This window comes from Hordeum vulgare, chromosome 1H, assembly GCF_904849725.1.
Source record: "Hordeum vulgare subsp. vulgare chromosome 1H, MorexV3_pseudomolecules_assembly, whole genome shotgun sequence".
In the NCBI taxonomy this organism is placed as follows: Eukaryota; Viridiplantae; Streptophyta; class Magnoliopsida; order Poales; family Poaceae; genus Hordeum; species Hordeum vulgare.
In genome coordinates, this window is record NC_058518.1 from 272,959,135 (window position 1) to 272,973,412 (window position 14,278).

Below are 14,278 nucleotides of genomic sequence, written 5' to 3' on the forward strand. Positions count from 1 at the left end.
GTATTATCACCATTCTTTCAGTGCATGAATAACTGCGGCAAGCTCGAGATCATGAACTGGGTAGTTCTCTTCATGAGCACGCAGCTGACGTGAAGCATAAGCAATCACCTTGCGATCCTGCGTCAGTACACATCATATTCCTTGACGAGAAGCGTCACAATATATGATGAAATCCCTTTTTGTATCCGGAGGAGCAAGTGCTGGAGCGGATGTCAGTTTGTCCTTGAGTGCCTGGAAACTTTCCTGACATTCATCAGTCCACTCATACTTAACGCCTTTGTGAAGGAGGATGGTTAAGGGCTTCGCAATCTTGGAGAATTTCTCGACGAATCAACGACAATAGCTGGCGAGTCCGAGAAAACTTCTGACTTGCTTGACATTCTTCGAGGGAGTCCACTCAAGAATATCTTGAATTCGTTCGGGGTTGACTGCAATACCATCCTTGGAAATCACATGACCAAGGTAAGTCACTTCGTCTAGCCAGAATTCACATTTGGAATACTTCGCATAAAGTTTATGCTCTCGAACCTTATCGAGTACAAGGCGAAGATGTTCGACATGTTCCTCTTTATTCTTCGAAAATACCAGAATATCATCCAGATATACCACGATGAATTTGTCGAGGTAGTCCATGAATATATAGTTCATCAATCGAGAGAAGGTTGTCGGTGCATTGGTTAAGTCGAAGGACATGACGGTGTACTCGTATGATCCATAACGAGTAACAAAGGCGGTCTTTGGAATATCCTCTTTGCGAACACGGATCTGGTGGTATCCCAACCTCAAGTCGAGCTTAGTGAAGGCGGTGGAACCAGCAAGTTGATCATCTAAATCATTTATCCGAGGGAGAGGATATTTGTTTTGAATAGTGGCCTGGTTGATAGGACGATAGTCTTGAACCAATTGATTTGTCCCATCCTTCTTCTTAACAAAGAGAGAAGATGCTCCCCAAGCAGAGGAACTCGGACGAATGAAACCCAAACGGAGCGAGTTGTCAATTTCTTGCTTAAGTTCAAGAAGTTCATGTGGCGGCATTTTATAATGACGCTTAGCAATAGGAGTGGCACCGGGTACCAAGTCAATGACAAACTCGATAGCTCGAGCAGGGGGAATCCCCGAAAGTTCTTTTGGAAAGACATCTTGGAATTCTCGGACCACTCGAATGTTTTCAATCCCTTCAAGGGGCGACACATTTAATGCATTCAAGGCATATAGCCGTGCCTCAGCATTTCGGACGAGATGAGCATGGTAGCTTATTAATTCATCTGAAGGGTGTAGGAGGTGGACGGTCTTGGTGGCACAAACGGTCGATGCTGTATGAGCTTTCAACTAGTCCATCCCCAGTATGAGATCAATGTTGGATGACTTTAGTAGGATGGGGTTGGCAAGGAATTCTAATCCTTCAATTTCAACTGGAACATGGGGGCAAACCACAGAGGTTCGGCATTCGCCCCCAGGGGTGTTTACCACTATCGAGATGTTCATCTCTTCGCTCCTAATGTCATGCATGTATGTAAAAAAATTCGACATAAAGGAATGTGATGCTCGTGTATCAAACAACACGGAAGCAGGTACTGAGTTAACGAGAAGTGTACCCATCACGGTAGCAGGCTGGTCTTGAGTTTTACCCATATCAATGTTGTTGGCCTGACCACGAACATAAGCAGGCTTAGCGTTGAAGTTGCAGTACTGGTTGTTGCCACTGCCAATTGAGGGAAGTGTCATCTGATTCGGATTTTGCCTGCAGTCTCTAGCACGGTGACCTGGACGGCCACACTTGAAGCACATCCCGTCCTCAGGACGGGAAGGAGGAACTTGAGGCGGTGGAGCTGGAAGCCTCGGCTGCCTAGGTGGTGGAGGAGGAAGGCGAGGTGCAGCATAGGACGGCTTCAGAGCAGGAGCAGGTACATGGTACATGTTGTTGGGAATCCAGATCTTTCGCTTCTGTGCAGATGAGCCGAAGATGAGCCCATGTCACGGTTGCGCTTGCTGCTATCCTTGTATTCCTACAGACCAGTCTCAACCTGAATAGCCTTGTTCACGAGGGTGGCGAAATCAGCATAGTCCTGAATGAGGCGTGTCAGCTTGATATCAGGGTGAAGGCCTTCACGGAACTTCTCCTGTCTGCGTGCATCAGTTGCAATGTCTTCTTTAGCATAGCGAGATAAGTCCAGAAATTCCCGCTCATAAACATCCACAGTCTTGTTGCCCTGGACAAGGTTGTGGAACTCACGCTTCTTCCGGTCCATGATTCCCTGAGGAATGTAGCAAGCACGGAAAGCAGCCTTGAACTCTGTCCAAGTGATGACAGTTCCATCGGGCTGAGAGCGCCTGTGGTTGTCCCACCATTGAGCAGCGGGACCCTTCAAGAAGTAGGCGGCAAAGTTGACATAGCTCGCCAGGGGCACATTGGCAGACTCCAGCTTAGAAGCAATGTCATGGAGCCACTCATCAGCATCAAGAGGCTGAGTTGAACTGCGGTAGATCGCAGGATTGAGGCGGCAGAAGTATTTTAGTGTCACGCCTTGCTATTGGTTCATGGTCGGCCTTTGGAACTGATCCATGAGCCCTTGCATAAACTGGCGGTTCAGTTCAAATTGTTGGATCATCCCCGCCATATACTCAGGAGGCGGGGTGATGTATCGTTGGCAGGGCCACGCGGGCGGCCAACTGGTCTAACCATCCTATTAAATATTTAACAGGGGGAGAGCTACTAAGCCCCCGTCGGCCCCCGCGTCGCTCCCAGGGGCGACTCGGGCGGCGAAACCCTAGCCGCCACCCAAGCCCCCTCCCTCCCCTCGCCGCTGCCGGAGGATGCTGGTGGGCGAAGCCCTCGTCGGTGGACGGCGGCGGCGGGGCCCTTGTTCGCGTGGTCGCGCGCTGGAGCGGTGGGAGCGTGTGGTGGCGCGCCGGAAAGCTGTCCGCGTGCAGGAGAGGTCGAGATGGCGCGGTGCGTGTGTGCGGAGGCGCTGCTACGGCGGCTGCCGCCCGCTGCAGCGAGCGGCAGAGCTGGGGGCGCCCAGATCTGGGCCGTGCGGGCCCGCCTTGGCCCGAGTCAACCACTCTGCCCTCACCCACCCTTCTCCCTCCTCCCACCCCTCCCAGCCGTCGCCGGTGGTTGCCGCTGGGTTGTGCACGCGCGCGGTGACCCTGACGGTTGCTGCGATGTTGTGCCACGGCGAATCCCGGCGGCGGAGGCTGCGGGCCGGCGCGGTGCAAGTGATCGTTGTCGCCTGCTGGACGCGCTCCCGGTGGTGGCCGGCCTGCTGGCGCTGCGCTGGCTGGTGCCCAAACCTGCGACTACCAACGTTCCTAGGCTTCCCGCTCCATGTGCTTCCGTCTTCTCCAACGTTCTTCGTCATGTCCGGTGTGCATCTGCATCTGAGGTCCTTGCTCATGGGTCGGGGCGAAATCCCCGCGCAGCGTCGGCCTACGCTGTCAACGGCGACCCCCGAGGGTGTCATCACCTCCTTGGAGGCGTTGGCATGACCCTTGATCGGACCTCCTCCTCGAGCACCGGGAGAAATCCTAGGTCCGGCCTCCTGGACCGGGCAGCGGCGGCGTCTCAACGCCGTTACCCTCTTGAGGGCGCTGCTTTGGCTGCAAGCGGAGTACTTGATGCGGCAGATGGTGGCTGGTGATGCACCGTTGGCGTAGATGGCTGAACAGGGAGCAGGTTGTTTGCCAGCGCCAGCCCTCCCCCAACGATTGCTACACCAGTTCCAATCAGGCCCTGCCTTTCACCCGCCGATCCTAGGCACATGGGTGTGAGGTACGTTGGCCTGGGCAGTCCTGGAGCTGCAATTGTTCCTAGAGGTGTCTTGCAATGGCGGCAGGGCGAGGCCTAATATCGTTGTGTGTCTGTACCTGAGGGCACCTCCTTACCTACTTGTAGTCGCTTGGTGAGGACGGTCGTGTGTGTGGGTGTCTGTGTGTGTGTCCCTCCTTTCTGGAGGTTGTACCCCCGATGTCTTCTTCCTGTTCAATGCAATGAAACACAAATTCTTTTGCGTTTTCTCGAAAAATATATATTTAACAGGGGTAGTTTAGATTAAAGTAATTGCAAAGGCACCGTACACATTCATGAAGTAATCAAGCATGATGAAAGGGAAATGCGATAGATACTTCATAGTAGTTGAGTTCGACATACAGACCCATACATAAGTTCGATTACAAACCAATGATTACAAATTCGAAATTTGGCGATAGCCTGGATGCATTAGACGATACCCTAGACTCACTAGGCGGCATGCAGGCACGCGGTGGAAGAGTACCACAACGAGATATAGCGATAAGGCTACATCAACGTCGGAGAGGACGAACGAATCCTGGTAGCCGGCGGTGATAGAAGGTAGGAACATGACCTTGTGTCCCGTTGTGACTCTGGTGAGGGTACCGCATCCACTCAAGGAGCTGAGGTCCAAGTGCAGGGGTTCTACCCCCAACATCAGTCCAATCGAGACCTGATGGTAGCTCTGTCCTGCTCGGCTCGCGGATGTGCATAGGGGGAACCCTCGGGTGGTGTGCTGGCTGCAGCTCTTTCAACGCGTCGTAAAGACGAGAACACGTAGCGTACAGCTCCACCGTCAGATCTCGAAAAGCACGATCCAGTGCCTCAGTGTACTACACCAGAACCCGCGCGTCGTAGCGACGCGTCACGTAGGGGGCGCAGACAGCGATGTAGGACCGGTCGCTGCGCTCCCGAACGCTAGCAGTGTAAACAGTGAGATCAGACCCAGTCTCATCCCTAGCAGGAGCATGCGGGATGTATGTGAAAGCACTCTCCTCCAGGTGAGGGTACGCTCCATGGAGACGGGTGATAGCGATGTAGGCCGCATCATGGACGACCATCTCAACCGACACTCCAATACCACAGAAGACGTGGCGCTCGAGGGTGTCGCCGCCATCTGGTCGAAGATGCGAACCTCAGCTTGGTACTGGTACTGGTTGTACTCGTGGAAGTCCTTGTACATAGTGTACTCAGGGTACCAGCGATATCCCATCCTGGTCAGGAGGTCGAGCAAAATGGCCGGGAACCCAGTAGTCTCAGTGGCCTGTGTCAGGCGCACGTGCTGTCTTGCGGGACACATCTGAAAATAAGATTGACGGATGTCAAATGACAGTGTGTGTAATATATATTCAGAAGAACATAGTAGATAGTCCAGCGCTCCGGGTCGATGTGATTACGAGAACCTAATGTTAGAGTTAGTAAAATATTTAACGCAAAAGAGAAGAGAGAGTAGAGCCCAGAGTATAGGAAAGGAGTAAAAGATACTAATACCACCCAATTGAGATGTGGGCCCGTATGCCACAACATCAGTGTTAGTAATGTTTTTCAAACACTAGATTCAACTTCGTCCAAGGAGTTGGAAAGGGGGCTACCTACAGGCAGTCGGCTCTGATACCAACTTGTGACGCCCTTGGTTTAATCATACGCTAATCATACACGCAGATGCGTACGATCAAACCCAAGGATTCACGGGAAGATATCACAACACAACTCTAAACACAAATAAAACAATATCAGCTTCATATTACAAGCCAGGGGCCTCGAGGGCTAGAATACGGAAGCTCGATAAACACACGAGTCAGCGGAAGCAACAATATCTGAGTACAGACATAAAAAATGGGGTGCCTTAGAGAAGGCTAGCACAAAAGATACAACGATCGAACGAGGCGAGGCCTCCTGCCTGGGAACCTCCAAACTACTCCTGATCTTCAGCGGCCTCCACATAGTAGGAGGCACCCTCGGGGTAGCAGTCGTCATCGGCGGGAACCTTCGTCTCCTGGGCTCCATCATCTGGTCGCAGCAACGGAACAAGGGGGCAAAGGGGGAGCAAAGCAACGGTGAGTACTCATCCAAAGTACTCGCAAGTCTTACATCAGAACTATTCTAAGTATGCATCAGTACCAAAGAAGGGGGGGTTATATGTGGACTGACTGCAGCAATGCGAGAATAGAGAGAGAAGGTCTAGTCCTATCGAAGGTTAGCATCTTCAGGGTCTTGCAACAATAGACGAGAGTAGAACAGGTGTAACACAATTAATAGTCATTTTGTTGCAGCAACATTAAAGTGAGGTCACGCCCAGAGATCTTCCCTCGACTCCCTACGAGGAAGCAATCCAGAGGCAACTAATTCCAGTTAAGTAACAATTGTAGTTGTATAAGATCAGGGCACCACTCCAAGTCGTTCTGTAACCATGGACACAACTATTCAAATAGTTAATTTTCATCCCTACAGGGGTGCACCACATTTCCCGTCACGCTCGATAACACTTTGGCCGGACACACTTTTCTGGGTCCTGCCCGGCCTCGGAATATCGACACGTCGCAACCCCACCTAAGACTTAACAGAGAGGCCAGCCCGCCGGTCTAACTCCTAAGCACAAAGGGTTCATGGGCCCACTTCCCCTTCGTGCTCCTTCACGATGCGTGGGCGGCCGACGTCAGTCCTAGAATCCCTTAATCACAAGCACTATGCATCTAGGGACCACTCAGGCGCGCGCCGCTACATTGCTGACATCTGAAAAGATTCGGCTGATACCGCGACTTCGAGTACCCATAATTCTTCCCGCGTAGCCGTTTAGTGCGAAAAGGTCTCCAACCAACCCAGATCAAATACCCAAATCCATTATAATTTTAATTAGGCCATAGACACAATCTCGCGGGAATCCACCCGTCTAACAACTAGTCACCAATGATCCTAGTAACATGGTCGATTAACTATGTGGTTGTAACATCGGGGGGGATTCGAGGTATCACCCTCGTTGGATTCCGAACGATGTATCCGTCAAGGTGGGCTTAGAGGAATCACCCTTGGGGGTCCCACACTTGAGGGGTTGCACGACAGAGGCATCGTCGGGAATGGTGAAAGAGGAATCACCCTCGATAACCACGACCGACTAGCTATACTACAGAGATATCATCAGGAGTACTTAGCGAGGGGTCACCCTTGGTACTCGATAGTATCTCTGTAGCGTCGTACAACTAAGGGGGTGTATGTGTTGTGTCGGGTCCGGCTCATCGATCACGAATCGAGATTTGAAAACAAAGTGGCCCAACTGGACTACGGGGTCAGAGGGGAAGACTTCTCCACCTATACTAAGCAGTTTAAAGGTACATTACTGAAAGTAACAGTTCATCAAAAACAGGCTATGCATAAGATATAGGAGCTAACTACAACAGTTGCAAAATACTAATGCAAGCATGAGGGAGAAAGAATAGGCGATATAGGAATGATCAAGGGGATTTGCTTGCCTTGCTTCTCTGCGGCAAAGGACTGGTCGGCAGGTTCGTAGAGGTACCCGGCAGCAGCGTCAGTCTCGGGGTCTACCGGTAAGAAATGGGGGAAGAAACAATAAATAATAGCAACAGATGCGACACGATGCATGGCATGGCAATATGCAGGCTAGGCATGAGCTAACGCAGCAACATCCGTCATAGACAGGTCGGAAGAATATCCGACGATATTTTCCGGGTCTCTGGCTACTACGGGTCGGACGGAAAACGATGGAAAAGTTCCACATTTGCTATGCTAGGGGCGCGTGACAGACGAATGGACCGTTTATCCGGGTTCGTCTCGTTCTCGTGATCAACTTTCATGTTGAAAGTATTTTGATGTGACTTACGATTTATTTTATATTTATTTTTAAAGTTTTATTAAGTATTTAGTAAATAAAAACAGATTTAATTAATATAATTATATGCTATTATGACATTAGCATGATGCCATGCTGACATCAACAGTTGGCTGGTCAACTGACGAGTGGGTCCCGTGCGTCATAGACTCAGTTTTTAATTAAGATTAAATAGTAATTAATCAGATTAATTTAGTGGGGGACCCACGTGTCATACTCTAATTATTCTAATTACCCATTTAATTAATTAATTAATTAATTAATTAATTAATTGAATAATATATCTATTTGTTTATTTAATAAAAACATATTTATATTTTTATATTTTCATTTTCATTTTTCTTAATAGCGTGTGGGGCCTCCCTGTAAGTGGGTGTGGAGGTTTGGCCCCACCGGTAAGTGGCTTAGGCCACATACACACAAAACACCCATTACACATATTCATACAAATAACGTATCCTGTGTACATACTTGCATATACACATACGCAATACATACACGATACATACAAACGCAATACATACATAATACATAATACATACATGCCTTTTTATTTTATTTTCTATCTAACTCTTCTCTCTTCTCCAACCTGTGTGTTTACAATAGAGAAGTCTCAACAACAACACAGAACTCTCAACAACATAGAGAGAGACATCTCCATCTACCGCTACACGAGCACCACGACGTCGGAACGGAGCGCCGATTGCCGGAATGGAACCGGGAGAGGAAGAAGGAGAGAATGGCCGGGACCCGGGGCTCACCGGCGTTGACGAGAGGGCCCAGTGTAGCCGGAGTTATCGGGAGGTGCGGAGGAGACGGCGTGGAGGAGGACGAGGTGGTGGCAGTGGCGCGGTTCCGGTGAGGTTGTTGACGAAGGGGGCCGACCGGTTGGTGGAGCGGGGCGACCGGGACGGCGCCGGAGGGAGGGGCCTGCGGGGAGAGGGAGACCTCCCTACTCGATCCCTCCTAGATCGAGCGAGAGGGAGGGGCCGGCGCGTGAAGGGAGGAGGGGTCGCCGGCGGGGATGGGGCTCCTGGGATGGGGAGGGTGATACGTCTCCGTCGTATCTTTAATTTTTGATTGTTTCATGCCAATATTCTACAACTTTCATATACTTTTGGCAATTTTTTATACTATTTTTGGGACTAACATATTGATCCAGTGTCCAGTGCCAGTTCCTGTTTGTTGCATGTTTTTTGTTTCACAGAATATCCATACCAAACGAAGTCCAAACGTAATAAAAACTTACGGGGATTTTTTTTGGAATATTTATGATTTTTGGGAAGAAGAATCAATGCGAGGCGATGCACGGAGGGCCCACAAGCCCTGTAGCCGCCACCAGGAGGTACTGCGGCGGCTGGCAGGCTTGTGGCCACTCCTTAAGGCGGTTGGAGCCCTTCTTTCGCCGCAAGAAAGATAATATCCAACCTGGGAGCGCAGAAACAGAAGTACAGAGAGAGAGAGAGAGATCCAATCTCGAAGGGGCTCTCGCCCCTCTGCCGCCATGGAGACCATGGACCAGAGGGGAAACCCTTCTCCCATCTAGGGAGGAGGTCAAGGAAGAAGAAGAAGGAGGGGGTCTCTCTCCCCCTCTCTCCCGGCGGCGCCGGAACGCCGCCCGGGACATCATCGTGTGACGGCGATCTTCACCAACACCTCCGTCATCTTCACCAACATCTGCATCATCTTACCCCATCTATATTCAGCGGTTCACTCTCCCGCAACCCGCTGTACCCTCTACTTGAACATGGTGCTTTATGCTACATATTATTATCCAATGATGTGTTGCTATCCTATGATGTTTGAGTAGATTATCGTTGTCCTATCGGTGATTGATGAATTGCTATGGTTGGTTTAATTTGCTTGTGGTTATGTTGCTTTTCTTTGGTGCCCATCATATGATAGCGCGCGTGAATCACACAATAGGGTTAGTTGTATATTGATAGGACTATGTATTGTCAGGCTAGAGTGACAAAAGCTTCAAACCTAGCATAGAAATTGATGCATATGGGATTGAAGGGGGACCAATATATCTTATTGCTATGGTTGGGTTTTACCTTAATGAACGTTTGTAGTTGCGGATGCTTGCTAATAGTTCCAATCATAAGTGCATAGAATTCCAAGTAAGGGATGACATGCTAGCAGAGGCCTCTCTCACATGATACTTGCTATCGATCTAGTAACGTAGTCAATTGCTTAGGGACAATTCCACAACTCCTACCACCACTTCTCCACACTCGTTAGACTAACGTATTTGTTTCTTTTTCTAACCAGCCCCTAGTTTTATTTACGTGTTCTTTACTTTCTTTCAAGCCTATCCTATCCCTCCTTCAAAGTACTTCTAGTTTCATACTTGTTCTAGGTAAAGCGAACGTAAAGTGTGCATAGAGTTGTATCGATGGTCGATTGAACCTGAGGGAATATTTGTCCTGCCTTTAGCTCCTCGTTGGGTTCGAGTCTCTTACTTATCGAGAAAGGCTACAATTGGTCTCCTATACTTGTGGGTTATCAAGACCTTTTTCTGGCGCCGTTGCCGGGGAGAGATAGCGTGGGGTGAATATTCTCGTGTGTGCTTGTTTGCTTTATCACTAAGTAGATTTATTTTCTGTTCTAAGTTGTTCTCTAACTTTAGTTATGGATATGGAACACGAAATACCAAAAAAATTAGGTGTACTTGCTACTCATGGAGATGGGGAACCTCCTAAAACCCTCAATGCTCGTTACGTGGAAAATATTATATACTTCTTTAATAATCCTGAGAAAGCCCCATTCAATTATATAATGGGATACACGTTGGATCAACGTGAATACTTTAGGGATTATTGCTTGACTCAAAAAGGGAAACTTTTATGGGTCAAATCCATTTGTTGAAATGGTATGCTTGGGAACTATGCAAGAGACATGGTGTTACTTGTTGCTCTAGGCTGAAGGCTCCACACCTTCCCTTTTCTTGTGAGTTTAATGATCATAGAACCTTGGCTTCTTATGATAATGGTATATATGATTACTATGATGTGGATCAAATAGAAGAGTTTGTTGCTTTTATGGGTGCTTATGAAATTGAGGCTGTGCTTAAAAGGTATGGTGATAATGATGATGCTCCTTACCGATCTGAAAATTGGGTTATGCTTCGTTATTGTTATACTAATTATGGATATAATGCCCATATTGAACGATTTAAGGAGAAATCCTATGCTGCCCAAGAAGAGACTATTATTTTGCAGGAAACTATGGAAGAAGAAAATGCTGAAATTGTGAGCTCATTAGATGAAAAAGATGACGAGGAGAGCGAAGAACAAAAGGAGGAAGAACGGACTAGCTACCCGTGTCCACCTTCTAATGAGAGTAACTCTTCTACTCATACATTATTTAATTTCCCTTCGTTCTTACCGAAAGATGAATGCTATGATCCCTTGGACTCGTTTGAAATATCCCTTTTTGATGAACTTGATGCTTGCTACGCTTGTGGCCATGATGCCAATATGAATGATGCTTATGAAGATGAGCTAGCTATAGTTCTTTATGTTACACATGATGATTTTGATGAATATAATATGCATGTGCTTGCTGCTCCTACTTGCAATTATTATGAGAGAGGAACTACATCTCCACCTCTCTATGTTTCCAATACGATAAATTGCAAGAAACTGCTTATGCTATGTATTGGCCTTTACTTGATGTGCATGAATTGTTCTTTTATAACATGCCAATGCATAGAAAGAGAGTTAGACTTCGTCATTGCATGATATATGTTACCTTGTGCTCACTACTAAATTACAAATCATTGCTAATTAAAATTGGCTTTGATATACCTTGGGATCCGGGTAGATCCATTACCTGAGCACTTTATGCCTAGCTTAATGGCTTTAAAGAAAGCGCTGCGTGGGAGACAACCCGGAAGTTTTAGAGAGTCATTTATTTCTGTTGAGTGCTTTTATTTAGTTCAAAAACAAAAAAAATATAGAGGGGAACTTAAAACTTTTCAAAATGAGAAGTGATTGAAAGGTGATGCATTGTGGAAGTGAGGGTCGACCTTGAACACTTGTGTTCATGCTCATGGAAACAATGTAGAATTTTTCATGGAAGTTTCTCACAAACTTAATTATCCCCTTGTACAATTCCTTTGTGTTTTTAAAAATAATGTGCCAAGCAAAGCCTTTACAATTAGTTTGAGTGATAGTTGTTTGATCACGCTAAGAAAAGACAGAAACTTTCTGCTCAGGAAATTAATTTTCATTTTTATTCTGGAAGAGCTTTTGAGTTGATTCTTTTTGCTGCTGATTGATATGCAAATTTTCCATACGTTCATAATTTTTCATATTTTGATATCAGAAGTATACAGAATATACAGATTGCTACAGACTGTTCTGTTTTGACAGATTCTGTTTTCTATGCATTGTTCTCTTATTTTGATGAATCTATGGGTAGTATCTGGGGGTATGAACCATGGTGAAGTTGGATTACAGTAGATATAATGCTAATATGAATTTGGAATGAGTTCACAACAGTACTTGAAGTGGTGATTTATTTTATTATACTAACGGATCTCACGAAGTTTTGTTGAGTTTTGTGTGATTGAAGTTTTCAAGTTTTGGGTGAGAGCACGATGGATGAAGGAATAAGGAGAGGCAAGAGCCTAAGCTTGGGGATGCCTGAGGCACCCCAAGGTAATATTCAAGGAATACTCAAGCGTTTAAGCTTGGGGATGCCCCGGAAGGCATCCCCTCTTTCGTCTACAATCTATCGGTAATTTTACTCAAAGCTATATTTTAATTCGTCACATGATATGTGCAAATGCTTGGAGCGTCTTTTGTGTTTATTTTTCCTTTTTCTTTTTTGCACCATGCTGGTATGAGATAGTCCTTGGTTGGATTTACAGAATGCTTCTTGTGCTTCACTAATATCTTTTGAAGTTTGGATTGCCTGTTTCCGTACACATAGAAAACCGCCATTTGTAGAATGCTCTTTTGCTTCACTTATATTTGTTAGAGCGGGGCATATCTTTTGTAGAAAGAATTAAACTCTCATGCTTCACTTATACCTATTTAGAGAGTTAACAGGAGTTGGTCATTCACATGGTTAGTCATAAAATCCTACATAAAACTTGTAGAGCACTGAATCTGATATGTTTGATTCCTTGCAATAGTTTTGCGACATGAATATGTGATATTAGATTCATGCTAGTGAGTAATTGTGTATTCATAGAAGTACTTGTGTTAAGGTTTCTAATTCCCGTAGCATGCACGTATGGTGAACCGTTATGTGATGAAGTCGGAGCATGATTTATTTATTGATTGTCATCCTCTGTGTGGAGGTCGGGATCGCGCGATGGTTAATTCTTACCAACCTTTCCCCTAGGAGCATGCGTGTAGTACCTTGTTTCGATGACTAATAGACTTTTGCAATAAGTATGTGAGTTCTTTATGACTAATGTTGAGTCCATGGATTATACGCACTCTCACCCTTCCACCATTTCTAGCCTCTCTAGTACCGCGCAACTTTCGCCGGTGCATTACACCCACCATATAGCCTCCCTCAAAACAGCCACAATTCCTACCTATTATGGCATTTTCATAGCCATTCCGAGATATATTGCCATGCAACTACCACCGTTCCATCTCATGACATGTGCCACCACTTCCATATTGCCATTGCATGATCGTAAGATAGCTAGCATGATGTTTCCATGGCTTGTCCGTTTTTTATGTCATTGCTATGCTAGATCATTGTCATGGTACACTACCAAAGGCATTTCATATGGAGTCATCATTGCTCTAAGTATTGAGTTGTAAGTGTGATGATCATTATTAATAGAGCATTGTCCCATGTGAGGAAATAAAAGAGGCCAGCGAAGCCCATTTACAAAAAAGAGGCCAAAGATGCCCACCAAATATATATATATATATATATATATATATATATATATATATATATATATATATAAAAGAGGCCAAAGAGCCCACACAAAAAAATGAGAGAAAAGAGAGAAGGGACAATTGTGTGACAACCCGATGCCGAAGCCCCAGAAGATTCCCCTTTATTTCCGTTACCGTAGTGTGATTAGTTTTATTTGTTGCATCGTCATTTAGTTTGCATCATCGCATCATGCATGGCATCTTGCATCGTCTGTCGCGTGTGGTGATTTGAGTGTGGTGCTTCGAGTGAACACTCAGTCGTAGAGCGATAGTAGTTCCCCCTCTGTCCCCTCTTATTTCCTTTTTGTGGTTTGGCTAAAGACTTTAGTTTTAACCCCTATTTTAAAAAAAGATTCTTCTTCTTTTGAAACCCTTTTATTAAATGTGGGGGCAACCCTTGAGTTTTTATTTTATCTCTCCTTGTGTTTTATTTTAAAACCGTCTCATTTTCTTTTTCTCTTTTAAATATCTTTATTTTATTCTTTCAATAAAAGGGGTTTGATTTTTATTCTTTTGTAAGAAAAAGGGGTTATTTATTTCTTCAAAGGTTTTCGTTTTAATTCGTCAAAAAATGCCCAATCTAATCCTTATAATTGGTGCATGTTTTAAGGAGCCCAAAAGTATTTTTTTTATTTGTTTATTTCCTTTTCTTTTGCCTCTGGCATTAATTTTAAAATCAGTTTTTTTTGCGTATCCTTTTTTTTATTGGGAGAGGAGATAACTGCC

The 14,278-nt window shown here is 46.0% G+C and overlaps 1 protein-coding gene across 1 annotated transcript; it reads left to right on the forward strand.

The window, feature by feature from the left end:
* The first annotated feature begins 2,814 nt into the window (after nt 1-2,814).
* Nucleotides 2,815-3,489, forward strand: LOC123409527. The gene has a single exon (XM_045102399.1). It carries the CDS (start codon nt 2,815-2,817, stop codon nt 3,487-3,489), a length of 675 nt encoding a protein of 224 aa, XP_044958334.1.
* The last annotated feature ends 10,789 nt before the right edge of the window (nt 3,490-14,278 follow it).

Excerpts from the sequence above, each read along its gene's own strand:
- LOC123409527 (XM_045102399.1), top strand. The coding sequence starts at position 2,815 with ATGCTGGTGGGCGAAGCCCTCGTCGGTGGACGGCGGCGGCGGGGCCCT.